The following is a 16705-nucleotide window of genomic DNA, read 5'->3' as shown; positions in this document are numbered from 1 at the left end:
TCTGCCGATCACGGGCCGAGATTATGCCGATCAGGTCCAATATTCCCAACAGCGTCTGACATACATAGCGCCTGAGGCAGTCTACCCCGCCGAATGTCCACGGTATCTATCTGTCTTCACTTGATCATGGATGCAGCGCTCAGTAGGGAAGAATTCACCACATCTGCTCGCTTCAAATGACTCTAACTCAAATTCTGGGCAGAAAAAGCTGATAAAACGCTCATCACATGCTTGCATGCTAAAAGCGATGATGATCCGACCCATTCCAGGTCTTGTACCCATCAGCAGATTTCAGCCAGCCATGCCTGAGTCTGCCCATGCGGGTACTTGTGAATTGAACGCCTGCAACCTTCGGGCTAGGGGCCTTAACCCTTGGCCAGAGAGGTGTCAAATATCTTCCTAGCGAGGTTCTTGTGTGGAAAATTGACCTTGAGACATGCAGCGAGCTGAACTGAGCTGTTATGCATGCGTTCCTATACGAGCCAGCAAAGCTGTCAAAGCGCTTTGTGGCTTGCGTAGCAACGTTTCCTTCCCTAATCCTTCAATTTGCACCAGTCAAACGCATTCCTCGTATACTCGGGCTTCAAGGATCTTGGACAACGCGGCCAGCAATCAATGAATCTGGCGAGACCAGAATGTCGGAGGGCGCTCTGTGTCGAAGCAACCACTACTTAAATCTGGTCAACGTGCGATGTTTCCTGTCGATGCTTCAAGCGAAGTCAAGAAGATCATAGTCACTCTTGACTCTCCACAATGCTGGAAGGACTCATTCAGTCATACTCTCGAGTCTTTGTCCTGCAGGCATTGGCCAGCATTGAGCACCAGGAGCGATTGACTGTTGTGATCAAGAGTCATGCGCAGAAGCCAGAGATTGTTGCTTTCGGACCAGAGTCCACAGTCAAAGGTGTCCAAATCATGATTGTGAATCCCAACGCTTGGGTCCGCATCTGTCAGGGTTTTGATCTAGTAGAATCACTCTTCATTTTCCTCGAACAACCTAACTTCAAGGCAGGGTTTCGCCGAAGCATACATCTACCAAGAGCTCGAGTGTGATGATCTTCGTCACGTTTTCCAGGTACCATTGTCTCATAAATCTCCTCTACCTGACTGAAAAAGTAAAGGAGCTAATGCATATGCAGCTCTACCTCCGTAACCGTACCAAACTCGGCTTCGGTAACCGTTTCTTGAGCCTCTTCCCCCGCCTCCGCCACCTCCTCTTCACCCCAACTAATACCCTCGCCCACTCTCGCTCCAACGTCACATTTCATTACGATACTTCCAATGCCCTTTTCTCTGCCCTGCTTTCTGCGGACATGAACTACTCGAACGGATGGTGGTCCAACGATCCGCATGAGTCCCTCGAAACCGCGCAGATCCGCAGCGTGCACAACATCCTGCAAAAAGCCCGCATATCTCCTACCGACCACATCCTCGACATTGGCTGCGGCTGGGGCAGTCTTGCAATCGAAGCCGCCCGGCTGATCGGCTGCCGAGTGACAGGCATCACCCTGGCATCGGAGCAGAAAGCGCTGGCCGAGAAACGCATCAAGGCCGCAGGCCTGGACGATAAGATCACTATTATGCTGTGTGACTACCGAGATGCACCTATGCCAGCCGGCGGATATGATCGCATCGTCTCAGTGGAGATGGTGGAGCATGTCGGCAAGAAGTACATGAACGGATTCTTCGGCACGATCTCCCGGTTGTTGAAGCCCGAGGGCGGCATTCTGGTCATGCAGGCAATCACAACCAACAATATGGTCTGTACTCTTTCCTTTTGCGTGATGAGAGTGTGTTGCTGAGGCCGTTGGGAGAACAGATGCACGATCACAAACCCGGTATCACTACATTCACGGATCGATATATTTTCCCCGGCGGATACCTTTGCTCCACGAACGTCTTTCTGAACGCATTGCATATCGGTTCGAATGGGACGCTGGAACTTGACTCTCTACAGAGTATCGGACCGAGCTATATAAAGACATTGACGACATGGCGCGAGAACTTCCTCAAAAACTGGGAGCTCATCCGACAGGATTACATTGGAAGACATCCGGAGGCCAAGGAGGACGAGATCGAGGCGTTTCGTCGAGTATGGGTGGTAAGTGCGTTGGCACATCGTAACCGAATAGAGGCTAATATGTGGTAGTATTACTTCACCTACTGCGAGGCAGGCTTTCGGTCACGGGTCCTCACAAATCATGTTATTACGGCGGTCAGAACGCCTGAGCCCGCAATCAATGACCCAGTCCCGGTCTTCGATGAGGTCCTCGAGCCGAAGCTGAAATCCGACAACTACTTCAAATATGAGGTGTTTGAGTAAGTAGGCATTTCAATGTTGAGGCTTGGTTGTTGTACGTGCGGTTCTCCGGCTGCCATTTTCCTGAGGCGTGTATGTGGATTCGAAGCATGAGTGTTTTTTCCTCGAAGGTTCCTTGAATCTGTAAATTTTCTGTGCTTCCCAGTGCGTAGCTCTGTCCCAACAAGCGGGATATTTGGTTGTCACGAAATAGCTCTCAGGCGATACTACTGGCAGTGGATGCTCCTTCTAGTTTCAGTGTTGCCGGGGTATAGAAGTGATCAAGGAATTCGCTTAATATGAGTGCTCTGAGGACGACTGTCACCCAGAACTCTTTAGAGGGTCAGGATTTGCTATGTCTATCATAAGCTACTGCGAGTTTGATACAACTACCGCCTTGCATTTAGATCCGCACAGCAAAAAGCAGCGCTATACCGGTCGAGGAACTTACTCTGTCTGGCAACCCAACCTTCTCAGGGTAAAGAGCGTATAAAGGCTACATCCATATTCGGTTTTCTTATGTTCCAAGAGCTATGAGAGTCCTCAACAAGTTCTCATTGCCTGTGCCAGTGTTGTCGCAAAGCTGAAAGTGACGAATGCATTTAAAAAGAATATTTCTACTTCAACCTCGCTATGCAGCCAAGCCCATCCCTGAAATTACCACTCCGTCTCGGAGTAGTCGTCAGAGAATGCGCCACAGTTGTTCGGGCCTCCACGCTTGTACCAATCTTTGACTTCGTCCACTGCATCGTCACCACCGTTATCGCTGACATCTTCAGCCCGCTTCATCTCGCTCCGCAAAGCCAGTCTTCTAGTCACCTCCAAGGCCTCATTCAGACTCACCAAGCGTCTTTTGGAAGGGTGGCTTGCAGCTGTCTCCTGGGCAATCTCGTAAAGGGATCTCTTCGGATGCTTTGGCGCGCGATGGCCCGGAATGAACGACTCCGGGGAACGGTCAAGCACGCGTTGCGCCTCGGGGTCCTTGTATGCGGCTCGATCCATGTCTCCCTGGTCCACTGGAGGGCATTGCGAGGTCACATGAGTCACCCAGGTGTCGACTGCGAGCTCGAAGGGGGTGCTGCCCACTGCATTTTCGCGGAACAGCAAATCGGGTCGATATTCGACCATCATCTTGAATAAGTCTGGAAGCCCAAATCGAACTGCTTCGTGGAGGGGAGTGTTTCCTGTTCCATCGAGCATTTCCAGAAATTTCTGGTTAATGGGGCTTGCATAGTCTAGAATGAAACGTGCGGTATTCTCCAGGTCGGATTGTTTATCGTCGTTGTTCCTCCACAAACCCCAGGACCTTCCCGAAGAATGAAGCCAGCGTGCAAAAGGTGTGAGAGACCCAGGGTGGTCAGAGGAGCGTTCTGTTAGCAAGGATGAGACCAGCCGTGGATCGAGCATGCTCAGAAGCTGTTGAAGGCTGTGCTGAGTCAATTGCGGGCTGTTGCCTAAGCCACAGAGCGCTAGATGGATGAGGTTGTTGCCTTTGTTGTCGCGGGTGCTCTGATCTGCCCCAGCGTCGATGAGAATCCGGGCGAATTCAACCCGATGAAGGGAAAATGCCAGTGCCAATGGGGTATGGCCATCTGAAGATCTGCTTTCCAGACATCCAGGAGCACGCTGAGTTAAGTATTTGACTAATCTGGCTGCATCCTCCGACGACTTCGATAGTACTGCGCAGTGTAGCACAAATTGACCTGGTTTGTGCGTCAGCTGGAAGCCTTTAGAGACTAAAATTAAGGCTGGACTTACTCTTCGCCGAGAGCCACTTCCTCAGAGCAGCTGTTGTCTTTTCACCCTGTTGAGCCAACAACTTCAACTTTGGTTCGTGCTGGTGTTCCTGAATAAATTCGATATACAGCCTTTCTGGCGCCGAGCTCAAATACCATTCGACACTTTTCAAGCTTCCTTGCACCGCGGCTAGAAGAAGTGGATGGTTCTCTTTTTCTTGCCTTACACCCATGTCTCTGCCAGCTGCCGCCCAATCAGCTCGCTTTTTGCCATGAATCGACAATCCTTGGTAGTACTTTGATTTCTCCGTATTGCTAATTCCACACGACCGAAGCATGGTTTCAATAGGCAGATTGGCGCCCGTGTGTCGAATAAGCTCTTCAAGGCAGTCCAGGTGCCCCTTGCCTATGGCCAAGCGTGTGGCATTGCTGGATACTTTGAACACGCCCTTGTCTGCTGAGATTCCGGCTTCAACAAGTTCCTGACCAAGCTTCAGGAGGAATCGGAGCAACGCCACATCATTGACCCAGATTGCGTACTCAATCAGACCATTCGGACAGTCAGATGTGTCCTTAGAGAGCCTGTGCCCCATCGTGAGCGCACTGGCGTCTTCGGGCCTTTGTGCCGCCAGATATCGAGCCCCCTGGCAACTCCACTCAAACATGTTGTAAGCAGATACGTCACTCTCGACTTGCGCAGCCGCCTCGCCTATGTCCTCCACCGTGAATTTGTTGGTAACAACCTTTTCGCGGATCCCGAGATCGTTGCTGTCACCCGCATCACTTTCCATGTCCAACTCGTATTCTTCATGGTCTTCGGAGTCTTGTGGCTTGAACTGGGCTTGCGCGATTTTGAGGACAATCTTGGCCAGCTGATAGTGGCCACGAAGCGCAGCGATGGAGAAGGGAGAGAAGTAATGCTGATCGCGCACAGCAATCTGCAATGGTAAATGATCCTGTTCCGTGTTTTCGACCGTCAAGGTAAGACGTTTGACGGTATCAAGGTCACCAGTCCACGCTGCTTGGAATCTGTAGGGCAAAAATGCGTCAGAATGGTTTCAAATCTAGCCTGACAATGTGATACATACAGCTCAACATAGGCTTCCTGCTTCTTGGCAGTCATATCGCGCACATTGGGGAATGTGATCTCGGGTTCGAACGGCTTGGGCTTAGGAGATTCCGTCTCAAACTGCTCTTCGCGATCAAGAAGTTCCGGACAAACTTCGCGGAGAGGCTTGCCTCCTCTGCTGACGAGCGCAGCTTCCAAACTTTCAAAATCGGAGATAAGAGCTTGTACAGCCGACTCTTTCTCTGCAGGATTCTTGTCTTGCAATCCCTGATGGTTGGGCCTCCGGTTCCAGTTGTACTGTACCTTGCTCGGCTTTCTCGCATCCCATACAATATTTCTCGTGGTCCACCATTGATACGTATCCTCAGCCAAGTCTGATAAATAATCGTCTTTGAAGGTATAAACCCCCGAAGTTTGCTGTTGTGAGTCGGGAGCTAAATATGCACGAAGTGTCTTGAGCTTATCTCGGACACAATCCAGCAAAGACATTCCGCCCATGTTTTGTTGCAGCTGATAACCCGCGTCCTGAGCTTGATAGGCCTGGGCCGTTAATGTGTTAGCATCTGCCCCGAGTTCTAGAAGCTCAAGAGCCAACACTGGCATTTCCTGCTGGGTGGCCGCCATGATCGGCTGTGTGAGTTGGTGCCGGAAGATATCCTTGAGGCGATCGCTTGTCCTGTCTCGAAGCTGCTCATAAATACCTTGACCTGGTTTCACGAATTGATCGAATTGAATAGATGGATTCGCGCCCGCTTGCAACAGCTTAGTTGCACCGCCATGATATCTTGCCCAGATCGATGTAATGAGGGGTGAAGAGATTGAGGGGCACCAGGAGGAACCTCTGCAACTGAAGTAGTCGATGGCTTTGCGTGTGGCGGGGCCGCTGTACCTCATAAAGACATCTAACAGATGGTTATACCGAGAAGCGACGGCATAGATCAACGGTGTAGCGTTGTCAATGTCGGCTTGTGTTGGCGTAGCGCCCAGTTTCAAAAGGACTTCCGTCATTGCAGCCGACTCAGCCGGAAGTAGATTGAGTGCAAGCACCAGGGTCAGAATAGCTGCCTTTGGGCTGTTGTCGTATTCGTTCACCAGCTTGACTGGCAATAGCACATCTGCTCCAAAAGATGACACAAGCTCTTGGACTACCTCGGCATGACCGTTGAGTATAGCCAGGTGAAGCGCAGTTGTGTGACTATCCCAAGATGCGGCATTTATGTCATAGATATCAGGTGCATCTTCTGTCTCTTCGACTGGGAGTGCATCGTCGGTTTCGGTGTCCGGATTTGTGCCAACCTTGACGAAAGAGCCTGTTGTGAAAGACTGCGCCTCCTCAGCAGGAACATGATCATTTTCCTCATTCAAGAGCGCCTCGCGAGTTCTGGTCCTGGCTTCGTTCTGCTCACTTTTCGTGAGTAAAGTACGAACCATCTCGACAGAGCCTCTAGCAGCGGCTAGATGAAGAGCAGACCGACCATCTGCCAGGCGAGACACTAGCCTTGCGCCATGTTTAACAAGACATTGCACAATTGAGGGCGTCGAAGAGATGCAAGCCAGGTGCAATGGTGTCCGGCCCGTGCAATCACGACTATTCACACTGGCTGTGTCCGCCGAAACACATTCCTGTACCTTTTCTAAGTCGCAGTCAATGATAGCCTGGCAAAGTATCTCTGTTTGGCCAAGGTAGGCCATATCTGTTCCGATCATTAGTGCAGTTCCCAGCCAAATTGAGATTGGACTTACCTGTCCACTCCGTCTCTGTGATGGGATTAAAGCTTCCAATTTCTTGGCGGCCGGGATCGTCTTTGATGAAGGAAACGTCCCCTGAGACATAGATCTTGCTCTCTTTTTCCGCAACTTCGCTGTCCTCGGCTGTCGCCGGCTTCGGACAAGAACCACAGCAGTCATGTATCACATCCTCCACATTCCCAAAGAAAGCAGGGTGCCTATGAAGGTTCACCTGTCTCTCCTTTTTCTTGTTCCATTCAGCGTTGAGCAATAGGTCTTTCGCATAGATCAGTCGCTCAACCCTTTTCGCCGTGTACCTAGGGCCATAAGGAATTCTCTAATGCGATGGTATTAGCGGACCGCCTGGGGGTGGAGATAGAGTGTATCACATGAACGCACGAATGTGTCATATGACGAGATCTGCTCTTCAATCTCCCATTCTGCAACCTCATCGTTCCAATCGCTCTTCAGATCGCCACGCTTCGTTCCTCTCCGATTTGTGTTGCTCCTAGGTGCCGGTCGGCCACGTTCTTCTCGTCTTTGTTCAATATAAGAGTCGCGGTCGGATTGCTTCGGGAGCCGCTCGAGGACCAGCAGCCGTGCCAAGCCAACTACTCTCGTGAAGCTCCGTTCGAAGATAGTCTGATTTGTTCACTTTAGCTCAGATACGGGAGTCACAGATGCAGAGAGGCTGTTTACCGGGTCAATTCGCGACCTATCTAGTTCGGGCCAGAAAATCTCAAATCCTCGATGCGAATACTTCGAGAGGCGGTTCTCATAGGATGGAGAGCGTCTTGTCAAATCAATTGTGTTGACTTGCGTGATGTACGACGCCAGGGCACGGGGCGAGACGTAGACCTGTTTTCCGTCAAAGGCGGCGCAGGAGCAGTCCACGTCAAATCCAGTCAGAATTTCGGCCACCGACTTATAGATGCGTAGGACAATCTGAACATGGCGGGTCGGATGCTGCGAGACGATTGTGATAGTATTTTTGGTTCGTACTGTCGTAGTTTCGTAGAGAATGGTGTTCTTGATTCGGTCCTCGATCTGCTTGATCTTTTCCAAGGCCTGCTGCTCATCCAGCCCGTACAGAAAGAGATCAACGTCCGACGCGGGCGCGATTTTCTCGTGGTAGAAACTGCGCAGGGAGCGCTTCGAGTCATTGTATTTTTCTGGCACGGGAAGTAAGCAGGTCACCACAGCACTACCAGCGACCACCACATTCGACCAGTCGAGGTCACTCAGCGCGCCTTCAGAGAAGATTGTGAAATTTTTCAGGAAATCCACGAATTTCGGAACCACCGCGGGAGAACCTGTGGTGCGACGGTCTTTATCTTTCAAGGGCAGAAGATACTTTTCTTTCATTTGAGGCGTTTCCGATTCAACTTGACGTGCTCGCACGCGGACATCCGCCGTCCCAGTCTCGTCGTATAATGGGATCACATTCAAATACGCGTCCTGCAAAAGACGGTGGGATGGGTCCTGAGCAAACAGCTTACGAACAACCGCATCGTAATTGTTGTACGGTCGGATAATGTCGTGAATTGGGGTCAGGGATTGGTTCAAAATCCATTCCGGAAGCTTTCGGTGATTCACTGGTAGAGATGGCAATGTAAACTGAGCCGTCGCCATGTCGTGGGGCACCACAGCCTGCAGATTAGAAGGGAATGCAGAATTAGAGAAGGTGAGTAGGTGGAGAAATATGAGGAATCAGAGGTTTATCAGGAGCCAGATAAAACAAAGAGAGACAGCATCAAGATTTCAAGGTGGCGTCCAGCTGTTTATAAGGTTAAGAAGCTCCATCATAGATTGGACGAGCAACTTGCCTGATAGGGACTAGTACAGGCTTCACTCTGAGGTTGTAGGCAGAAATACTCACCGCTTACGGAGTAAGGCACGAGGTCCAGGCTCCAGCCCTAACTAGTGATCTTTGAGGATTCTTTCCCTGCCTGCTTGGGTGGGGCCACTTTACTAATTTACTGATTCGGATCTGGAGATTGTTTGCTTTCTTAGGGCTTCGGTGCCTCTTCTTATTTACTTCTAGTTGCATCCCACTCTTCTCGATATTATTGGCTTATGGAGGATTAAATAGTAGTAGCTATCTTTATCGGTTTTTTACATAAGTTTATCATAAGTAGATATTTTAACCTTAACAACTGGATACCAATGTTCAGAAATCAAAACTGAGTGCAGAACCATGGGATACAATCATAGCTACTTGTCGGATAAACTAAATATAGTACTTAGTCCCATGGATTAATTCTCTTTTTTGCAAGCCAATATCTGAGATTGAGGTATTTCTGACTCGAAAAGATGTCAAGTTAGTAGTAACATCTAAGCTAACAATAATCTTAGTTATGCTCGTCACTTTTCTAGATGGAGGACCTGAGGCTGTGGAATCACCCCTTGCGCAGTGTGAGTCAAGCAAGACGTCATAAGTGGGCCCGCAGCCCGAGGCATGCTGATCGACGACATTGGTTGCTCAATGGTACAGCTCACATCACAATTCAGATCTTAGAGTAGAATCTCGTCAGGATCAGCGGGGTGATCCACTTCAGTGCGCTCATCCACGCCCACCTATCAATCGGATCGGGACAAATCAAGGGTACGATGATTAACTAACGCTAATTCGTGCTTTGATCGGCGGCGAAGTAGCCGTCACAGTGGCTTCGATCGCGCTTGGGATTGATGGGCGATGTTATTCATCGCAGCTTGCTACACTGGAGTTGGCGGCTTGACATGCAACAAAACCGTTGCGCTTGACGAAGGCGAATTTCCAAGCGGGCCGGAATCCGACACCTAGGACATCTCAACTATTTGGCTGGCTATCAGTTCCAAATCATCTCATTCATGAACCAAGTTCTCACGATGCTTGTCAGAGAGCAATCCTACTCCACGTTGGGGGGCGTTGACTTATGTGAAGATTGGCGTGTCGATAATTATTTACTTGAAGAGCTGAGTTTGTCTAAAGATGAACACGGCAAGGCTTCGTCAGAATCCTACTCGATGTCTAGTTCAAAGTCCCGGAGGTAGCTATCGAATCGCTCAGGTTTGCCCAACACCTCAGCGACTGCGACATACATGTCCGGTCGGATCAAGTATGCTGCGTTCCGTGCGAGACCCGCTTGGCCATACTGAGCGTTCCACTTGAACTGGTGCAGCGGAACGTTCTTCACCTGGCACCATTCAGCCAATTCTGTCAAAACCTCACCATAAACATGGACCTGCCAAGTGATCTCCTTGAGGGGTACAAAGTTGTCTGTTTCGCCATCTGAAACCCAGGGTAGTCGATCTCCACCCCTCACAGAGCCGGCGATTCCTGCAGACAACGGGCTCTTATGGTATTGCAGCTTGATCTGCGACAGACCAAAGAATATTCGTTGCCGAATGAAGCCAAACTGTACTGCGATCTTCACAAAGAAGGGGATGATGTAACATCGCACAAGGTTTGCCAGCCAGCCTCTGGCAGCTAGCTTGGTGAAGGCTGAATCTGTCGTCTCGACGAGGGTGAGTGCAAAGGCTCGTCGCTCCGTCTCATAAGTATCCAGCAATGATACATCAGCCCGACTATGCAATACAGCGGCCATTTTCCAGGCGAGATTGATCGCGTCGCCGATACCGGTGTTCATACCCTGTCCTCCAACCGGGCTATGGATATGAGCAGCATCGCCGACGAGAAACGCGCGGCCGTTGCGAAAGTTTTCGGCCACACGGTGATGAACTCTATACGTCGCGAACCAGTTGACTTTGTCGATCTGCATCATGTGGCGCATAGCCGGCGCGGCGACGGCAATGTCCTCAAATTTAACGTCCGACATGTCCTTGTTGGCTTGAATGCGAGCGAGCTGTTTCCCATCCACATTTCCCACCAGTCGAGCATGTCGCTTCGAGTCATATGCCAGAGTGAGAAAGGTCACCTCGCCATCGAGCTGGACGTGCCCTTCACCGTTGATGGCAGGCCCTTGGCCCTCGACATCGGCGACGAAGAAGATCTGGCCGTACGTCTCGCCAGCAAAATCGATGTCTGCGGCGCGCCGCACAATAGAATGGGCGCCATCACAGCCGACGATATACGCTGCTTCACTCGTCTGGAGCCCGTTCTCTGCATCATTTGGCTCCGGCGAGATCTGAGCCTGTGGTTTTCTGAAACGCGCCACGACTCCGCCATCGGTCTCCGCAAAATCCACCAACTCCTGATTCCGTTCCACCTCGACCCCCATCTCCTTCAACCGTTCTTCCAGCAAATGCTCATGCGCATCTTGGGGGACAATCAAGATATATGGATATGGCGTTAGCCCCGTTCCGAAGTGGCCAAAGGGAACGCGAAACCGATGCACGCCCTGTGTCCAAACGTTTGTCGCCCCGAGTGGATGGCCGAGGGAAACCAGCCGATCTCCCAGGTCTAATTGGCGATATAGTTCAAGAGTGCGAGCATGGACAGCCAGCGCGCGGGAAGTGGTGGCGCTGTGCTCCGCTCTATCGGTGATGCGAACTTTGATGCCTTGGCGGGTAAGCCATAGGGCCATGACTAGGCCGGTGGGGCCAGCGCCCACAATGAGAACTTCTGTCCTGTTGTGCATTAGATCGTTTAGTTCGAATCTATGCTGGGATCAAGGTGGATGAATTTGGCTATTTATATTCTAATACAGTACTTGACAAAAATAGTACTCCGTAAGGCTGCGCATAAGTTTAGGGAGGCTCGGCTCTCGGCTTTCCGTTGGCGCCGATAGGGCGGGCAATGCGGGCCTAACAAAGCCGCAAGTATTGTATAGTCGCAGACCGAGAGGTAGGACTTCAACCTCACAAGGCAGAGTGATAAGATCGCCCGCTCTTTGTGCAGTCACAATAACAATCCTGATAACTTTGGGTTCATCAATACTATCGAAAGAGCGCTGGAATCCTTGGTCCGAAAACAAAATTTGTTGGTTCTCAGCTGCGATACTCAAGTTGCAAAACCCTGTAGGCCTGGAGCCAGGCACAGCCACAGAAATATAGTTACATGTAACCTTTTACATATTTCGAGGTCGAGGCCAGATACCGCCCGGCACGACTTGTAGAAATCCACCATTCTCATCTCAGACTATACGTGCTCGACCGAATGAAGTTACATTAACTCACAGTATCTATAGTATACATGAAGAAAGAGTTCACTTAGTGGGTGTGTGTTTGGGAGACGCGTCGAGTCACGCGTCTGGTCGGGCGGAGCAATTTTCTCCGATGGGGGCGCAGCCTGGCCCGCACGCACCCTGACACCGTCATAACACCGACCGACTCTCTGCGGCGAACCCATTCACTAGGTGACTACGAGGAGTTTCACAGTTTCCAGTATCTCCCATGCCATTTGCTCACCGCCAGTGAGATGTTAGTGACTGGCCCTACTGTGGGCAGGGCTGCAGACTACTGCTGTGGACTCTTAAAGATCTGTGATGATGTTGACCCATCTGCAAGAGCCGCAAGGGCTGCAAATGTGTTCACAGTAACACGACCCTTGTCTTTTACTGACGTACGCATCCTGGAGGGGCTTGTTGCTGGAAAGATTACCACCCTCGAGATAGGTAATGGTTCTTCTGCTGGAACAGCCGCGGGCCAGGTGCTATGATTGACGATGCTTTCAACGCTACCATTCACACCCCGGAAGTCCCCTCGATCCCTGAAAAGCGCATGGAGGTGAATCTGACAAGAAGTGCGCCGTTATCGTCACAAATTGACAATCCAGCAGTCAGCTCCTTGCCAGAAGCTTTCTTGACAGATGACCAAACTTTTCCCTTGGGACCTCTCGCGGGAAGACTTCCATATTGTCAATCTCAGCAGGCACACGGAGACGTGGCTCATCAGAAAACAGAGTCAATCCGACTGATGTTGCGCCGTTGAAGATTAACGCCCAAGACGAAGGGTCGACTCCCTGGCAGGTGAGTACGAGGACATGTATCCACATATGCGACCACCTCATGGTGGTTACTATAGTGTTCCTGCACAGCCCACGGAAACCCCGTAGCGGATACACCAACTTTCTCCCAATAGCCACCAGTGAAGGAGGTAGATCAGCGATCGCGGATGCTTGATCTCACGGCTGTGATGTTCACTGCTATCGGGCTCGTGGTCGTGGGTTTGCCGGCATGATCTCTGTACCGAGCAGTTGTGTGTGTTACCCACGAAGTGGACGTATCATCATCCAAATCGTCAGGTCCAAGTATAAGGTGGGATGACAAGTTGATCTTCTGTGGTTTAGAGGTCACTGAAATACAGTGAGGTGCATTGGTAGCTATTAGGTTTCTCAAAACCATGTTGTGTATGCTGGTTGCCCCCGTTGCTTGGAGAAACGCGTTGAGCAGGCACGCAGCGGGTACGAGCTCTGTATTAGAACACGTCCACCACCCGAACCGCTTGGTACTTCAGGATCATTCTCTTGGTCACGTCGGCCCTATCAGTGTTTCGTTTTTTTGGGCGCTCTATGGTTTCTGGGTCGAACTGGCATTGCATGCTGCTGTGCCCGCAAGTAGACTTTGTCAAGCCCATCGAAATCTTTTTGAACGCAGGTATTAGGACAGGGTGCTGGTTCATCACCAGCCCTCGCAAAGATCGGGCGGTATAGAGACAAAGAGCACCGCGCAATTCGCTCAAGTCTATTGAATTTTACAACTAAGCAGATATAGGGTTCCAGAAACTCACGAACTATCGAAAATCTCCTGTATAGCCTCCGCATTGTTTATACAAAGAAACCCCAAACGTAACAGAAACAACCAGAACTCTACTTGCTTGAGACGTCTCCAGCTGAGCAGGACCACGCCAAGAATGCCAAGGATCACGAATAAAGACCAATATCCATATTGATGATCACATGTTAGGCACATGGAAGTTTTAACAAAGGAAACGTTGTTATCTCTTCTGCTATAGTAACCTAGAGCTCTCTGACGGTTATGAGCTCAATCAGCCGCCAGGATGCACGATAGCCCAATCCGTCGAAAAGAAAGACTACAGGATTCAATTCCAGAACTGTAGAGCTCAGGTGATGCAATTAGCCATCTTACATAACAATCTAGATTATATACAGCCCGATCGAGCTGACGATCCTCGATCTGAGGGGCTTGTCAGCTTCTGAGCAAGTGACAAGGTGGTCCTAAGCCCTAGCTGTTTCTCGATACAGGGTATCTGGAGACGGGAGCACAGGGAAGTTACCCTTCTCGAATGATAGTTGAATGAAAATGTTGTTTACAGAAATTAAAAGGCTTTCAATCCGGCCCTTAGTCCCTTTATTTGATCGCATTTGCGGTTCGATATTCTGCATCTGCACCACGGAAGGCTAATGTGTGTCGAGGTTGCAACAAACTGCCGCCCTGCCCTACACAAACTGTAAACCCCGCGGAGACGAAGACCGCTCGAGTTTGAAAGAAGGTCACATGAAGGCCTTGAATGAAAAAAAGGAAAGCCTAAATGCAGAGAAGCTAACTTTAATCTTACTTACCGTGCCCAAGTGTAACGTAACGGGTGCGTACTGGAGAACAATAGGATCAACCCACCAACGATACCCCGCCTCCCCAACCCCGTTGTCGCATGCCTATTGTTCTCTACATATCTGTACAATTCTGTCTAGATAGAGCCGATAAATGCTGAGAACTCGGAGAGGACGTGAAAAACAGAGTCAAGCGATGTCTACGAGGATTTCATTTTACAAAGACACATGGCATATTTCACCGCAACACGCATTAAGTCCTCTGACGCAAAGATGTCCAAAATTGTATGTGTAAGGCTCAGGAGATCCTGAGCCGCGAGCAAGGATGTTGCAAAACTTCAAGCCCCGAGAAATCAAAGCCCGAAATGGTAGACAAAGCAAACATTCCGGTCAACTCACGACAGCACGACCGGGATTTTGCATTGAGGAACATCTTGGTGACCAGCCACGCGAAGTCCGTGTGGGTATTGTCGGAGTCGGGCTGTCAGGCATAACAGCAGGGATTCTTCTGCCTGCGAAAGTGCCAGGAATAGATCTGACCATCCTCGAGAAAAATGAAGATGTCGTAAGCTTTCCCTGTCACCCTTTTCACCTTCCCCAAAAGACATGATGATTAATTAGGTACGGGCGAAAATTGAGGGTGGTGCATGGTATGTTGAGCTAAGTTCGTTCTTTCCCTCGCTTATAGTTCGGCTACTCACCTGTTCGTTGCACAGGTTCGAGAACACTTACCCTGGAGTGCGCTGCGACGTGCCCGCCCACGTATACCAGTCGGGGTTCGCACCGAATAATCAATGGATAGAAGAATTTGCGCAGGGGGCAGAGATCTTCCAGTACTGGCAGGGCCTGGCGCGTCGTTTTGATGTTTACAAGTACTTGCGTCTTCGGCACAAAGTCCTACGAGCGGAATGGCAGCCGGACGCAGCCCATTGGAAAGTGGCCATCCAAGACTTTCGGGATAATAAGGCGAGGACAATTCCGGACACACTCTTCCTCCACTAGCGCTGATTGTAGAACAATAGATCTACGACGAGACCTTCGACATCTTCATCGCCGCCATCGGCTACCTCAACACCTGGCGGATCCCTAACTTCAAAGGCAAAGACCAGTTCCAAGGTGCCATCTTCCACTCCTCCAATTGGAACCACAGTGTCTGTCTCGACGGCAAACGAGTTGCCCTGATCGGGAACGGCGCCTCGGGAATCCAGATTTTGCCAGAGATCCAACCCGTCGCCGCCAAGGTCGACCACTACGCCCGCAGCCGCACCTGGATCGTTCACCCGCCCGACATCGAAGGCGGCTGGCAAAGAGCAATCTTCGGAGCTGAGGAGCTGGAATCCTTCCGTGACCCGCAGGTCTACCTCAAGTACCGGAAGGAAAAAGAAGCCGAGTTCTTCCGCGGGTTCGCGACTTGCTTCCAGGACTCACCCGAGAATGACTTCCTGCGGCAGATGTGGACAGCCTCGATGCTTGAGCGCGTGGAGCACAATGCAGCCCTTCTCAGTGACTTGATCCCTGACTTCCCGCCGTGTTGTCGCCGCCCTACCTCTGGGCCAGGATACCTGGAGGCGCTGCTCAAGCCAAATGTGGAGCTCATCCGGTCGGGCATTGATTGCCTGACGCGGGAAGGGATCCGGACGTTGACGGGGTGGAGCGGTCAGCGGATATCGTGGTCTGCGCGACCGGGGCCAGCTCGGACCTGGTCCCACCGTTTCCAGTCGTGGCTGCGGGGGTGGATTTGCGAGAAGTGTGAGCATCATACGGGCTGTATGGATTTCCTTACACGTATCTCGGGGTGGCAACGCCGGGGTTCCCCAACGCGCTCTGGCTGGGCGGACCCCATGTGGTTGGCCCCAGTGGCACGATCCCAAACTGCGTAGAGAATTAGATCACCTACATCGCGAAGATCATTCGCAAATTTCGCGGCCAGGGCATCCGGACTTTTGTTCCTGCGAAAGACGCGGCGGACGATTTCCTCGAGTACTGTCACGCGTTCTTTCCACGCACAGTTTGGACGGGAAATGATGACTCGACTCCGGGGAAGGCAAATTGTCGGTCGTGGATGACTGGCGGGCGGCCAAATGGGTTCGTGCATGGACTGTTTCCGGGGAGCGCCAGCCTTGCAAATTATGTTCGGAGGGATCCGCGGCGGGAGGACTGGGAGTACACATACACAAATCCCAGTGGGAATAGATTCGCCTACTTGGGGAACGGCTGGACAACTCGAGAGATGCAGCCCGATGCAGACTTGACGCCGCATCTGAAGCAGCCGGATCATTATTGATTTGAAGTCGTACCTGGAAGGCTGGTGGGATGTCTGAAGATATAACGGCTGTCAATGACCACAGCTTGCCCAAATGATTATTGGCGCGATCCTAAGTTGAACAATCCAGACTTATTTTTTTATTGGTTCTCACAAGTGT

General features: G+C 50.9%; 5 protein-coding genes across 5 annotated transcripts; 2 read left to right on the top strand and 3 right to left on the bottom strand.

Moving 5' to 3' along the window:
- Positions 1 to 753: 753 nt before the first annotated feature.
- On the top strand, positions 754 to 2678 carry BP01DRAFT_414562 (cyclopropane-fatty-acyl-phospholipid synthase; the record flags this gene model as incomplete). Its single annotated transcript, XM_025579067.1, has 5 exons — positions 754 to 939; positions 971 to 1075; positions 1140 to 1760; positions 1820 to 2101; positions 2150 to 2678. The coding sequence occupies 5 exons, from the start codon at positions 754 to 756 to the stop codon at positions 2321 to 2323; spliced, it is 1368 nt and encodes a 455-aa protein (XP_025433131.1). The 3' UTR covers positions 2324 to 2678.
- On the bottom strand, positions 2629 to 8464 carry BP01DRAFT_336665 (ankyrin repeat protein; the record flags this gene model as incomplete). Its single annotated transcript, XM_025573255.1, has 7 exons — positions 2629 to 4002; positions 4058 to 4638; positions 4693 to 5064; positions 5124 to 6798; positions 6848 to 7169; positions 7232 to 7474; positions 7532 to 8464. The coding sequence occupies 7 exons, from the start codon at positions 8462 to 8464 to the stop codon at positions 2957 to 2959; spliced, it is 5172 nt and encodes a 1723-aa protein (XP_025433130.1). The 3' UTR covers positions 2629 to 2956.
- A 1367-nt stretch (positions 8465 to 9831) lies between these two features.
- Positions 9832 to 11412, bottom strand: BP01DRAFT_292025 (putative FAD binding monooxygenase; the record flags this gene model as incomplete). Its single annotated transcript, XM_025571677.1, has 1 exon — positions 9832 to 11412. One exon carries the CDS (start codon positions 11410 to 11412, stop codon positions 9832 to 9834), a length of 1581 nt encoding a protein of 526 aa, XP_025433129.1.
- Positions 11413 to 12848: 1436 nt separating this feature from the next.
- On the bottom strand, positions 12849 to 13128 carry BP01DRAFT_354927 (uncharacterized protein). Its single transcript, XM_025574565.1, has one exon. The coding sequence runs from the start codon at positions 13114 to 13116 to the stop codon at positions 12874 to 12876; it is 243 nt and encodes an 80-aa protein (XP_025433128.1). The 5' UTR covers positions 13117 to 13128; the 3' UTR covers positions 12849 to 12873.
- A 1479-nt stretch (positions 13129 to 14607) lies between these two features.
- Positions 14608 to 16684, top strand: BP01DRAFT_411199 (flavin-containing monooxygenase; the record flags this gene model as incomplete). Its single annotated transcript, XM_025578913.1, has 6 exons — positions 14608 to 14650; positions 14687 to 14847; positions 15006 to 15248; positions 15305 to 15938; positions 16037 to 16128; positions 16171 to 16684. 6 exons carry the CDS (start codon positions 14608 to 14610, stop codon positions 16564 to 16566), a joined length of 1569 nt encoding a protein of 522 aa, XP_025433127.1. The 3' UTR covers positions 16567 to 16684.
- Positions 16685 to 16705: the final 21 nt, after the last annotated feature.

Source organism: Aspergillus saccharolyticus (assembly GCF_003184585.1).
Source record: "Aspergillus saccharolyticus JOP 1030-1 unplaced genomic scaffold BP01scaffold_8, whole genome shotgun sequence".
In the NCBI taxonomy this organism is placed as follows: Eukaryota; Fungi; Ascomycota; class Eurotiomycetes; order Eurotiales; family Aspergillaceae; genus Aspergillus; species Aspergillus saccharolyticus.
The sequence above is the reverse complement of the archived record's forward strand: the minus strand, read 5'-3'. Positions and strand labels throughout refer to the sequence as shown.

Coding starts and splice junctions, on each gene's coding strand:
- BP01DRAFT_354927 (XM_025574565.1), bottom strand. CDS start 13,116: ATGGTTTTGAGAAACCTAATAGCTACCAATGCACCTCACTGTATTTCA.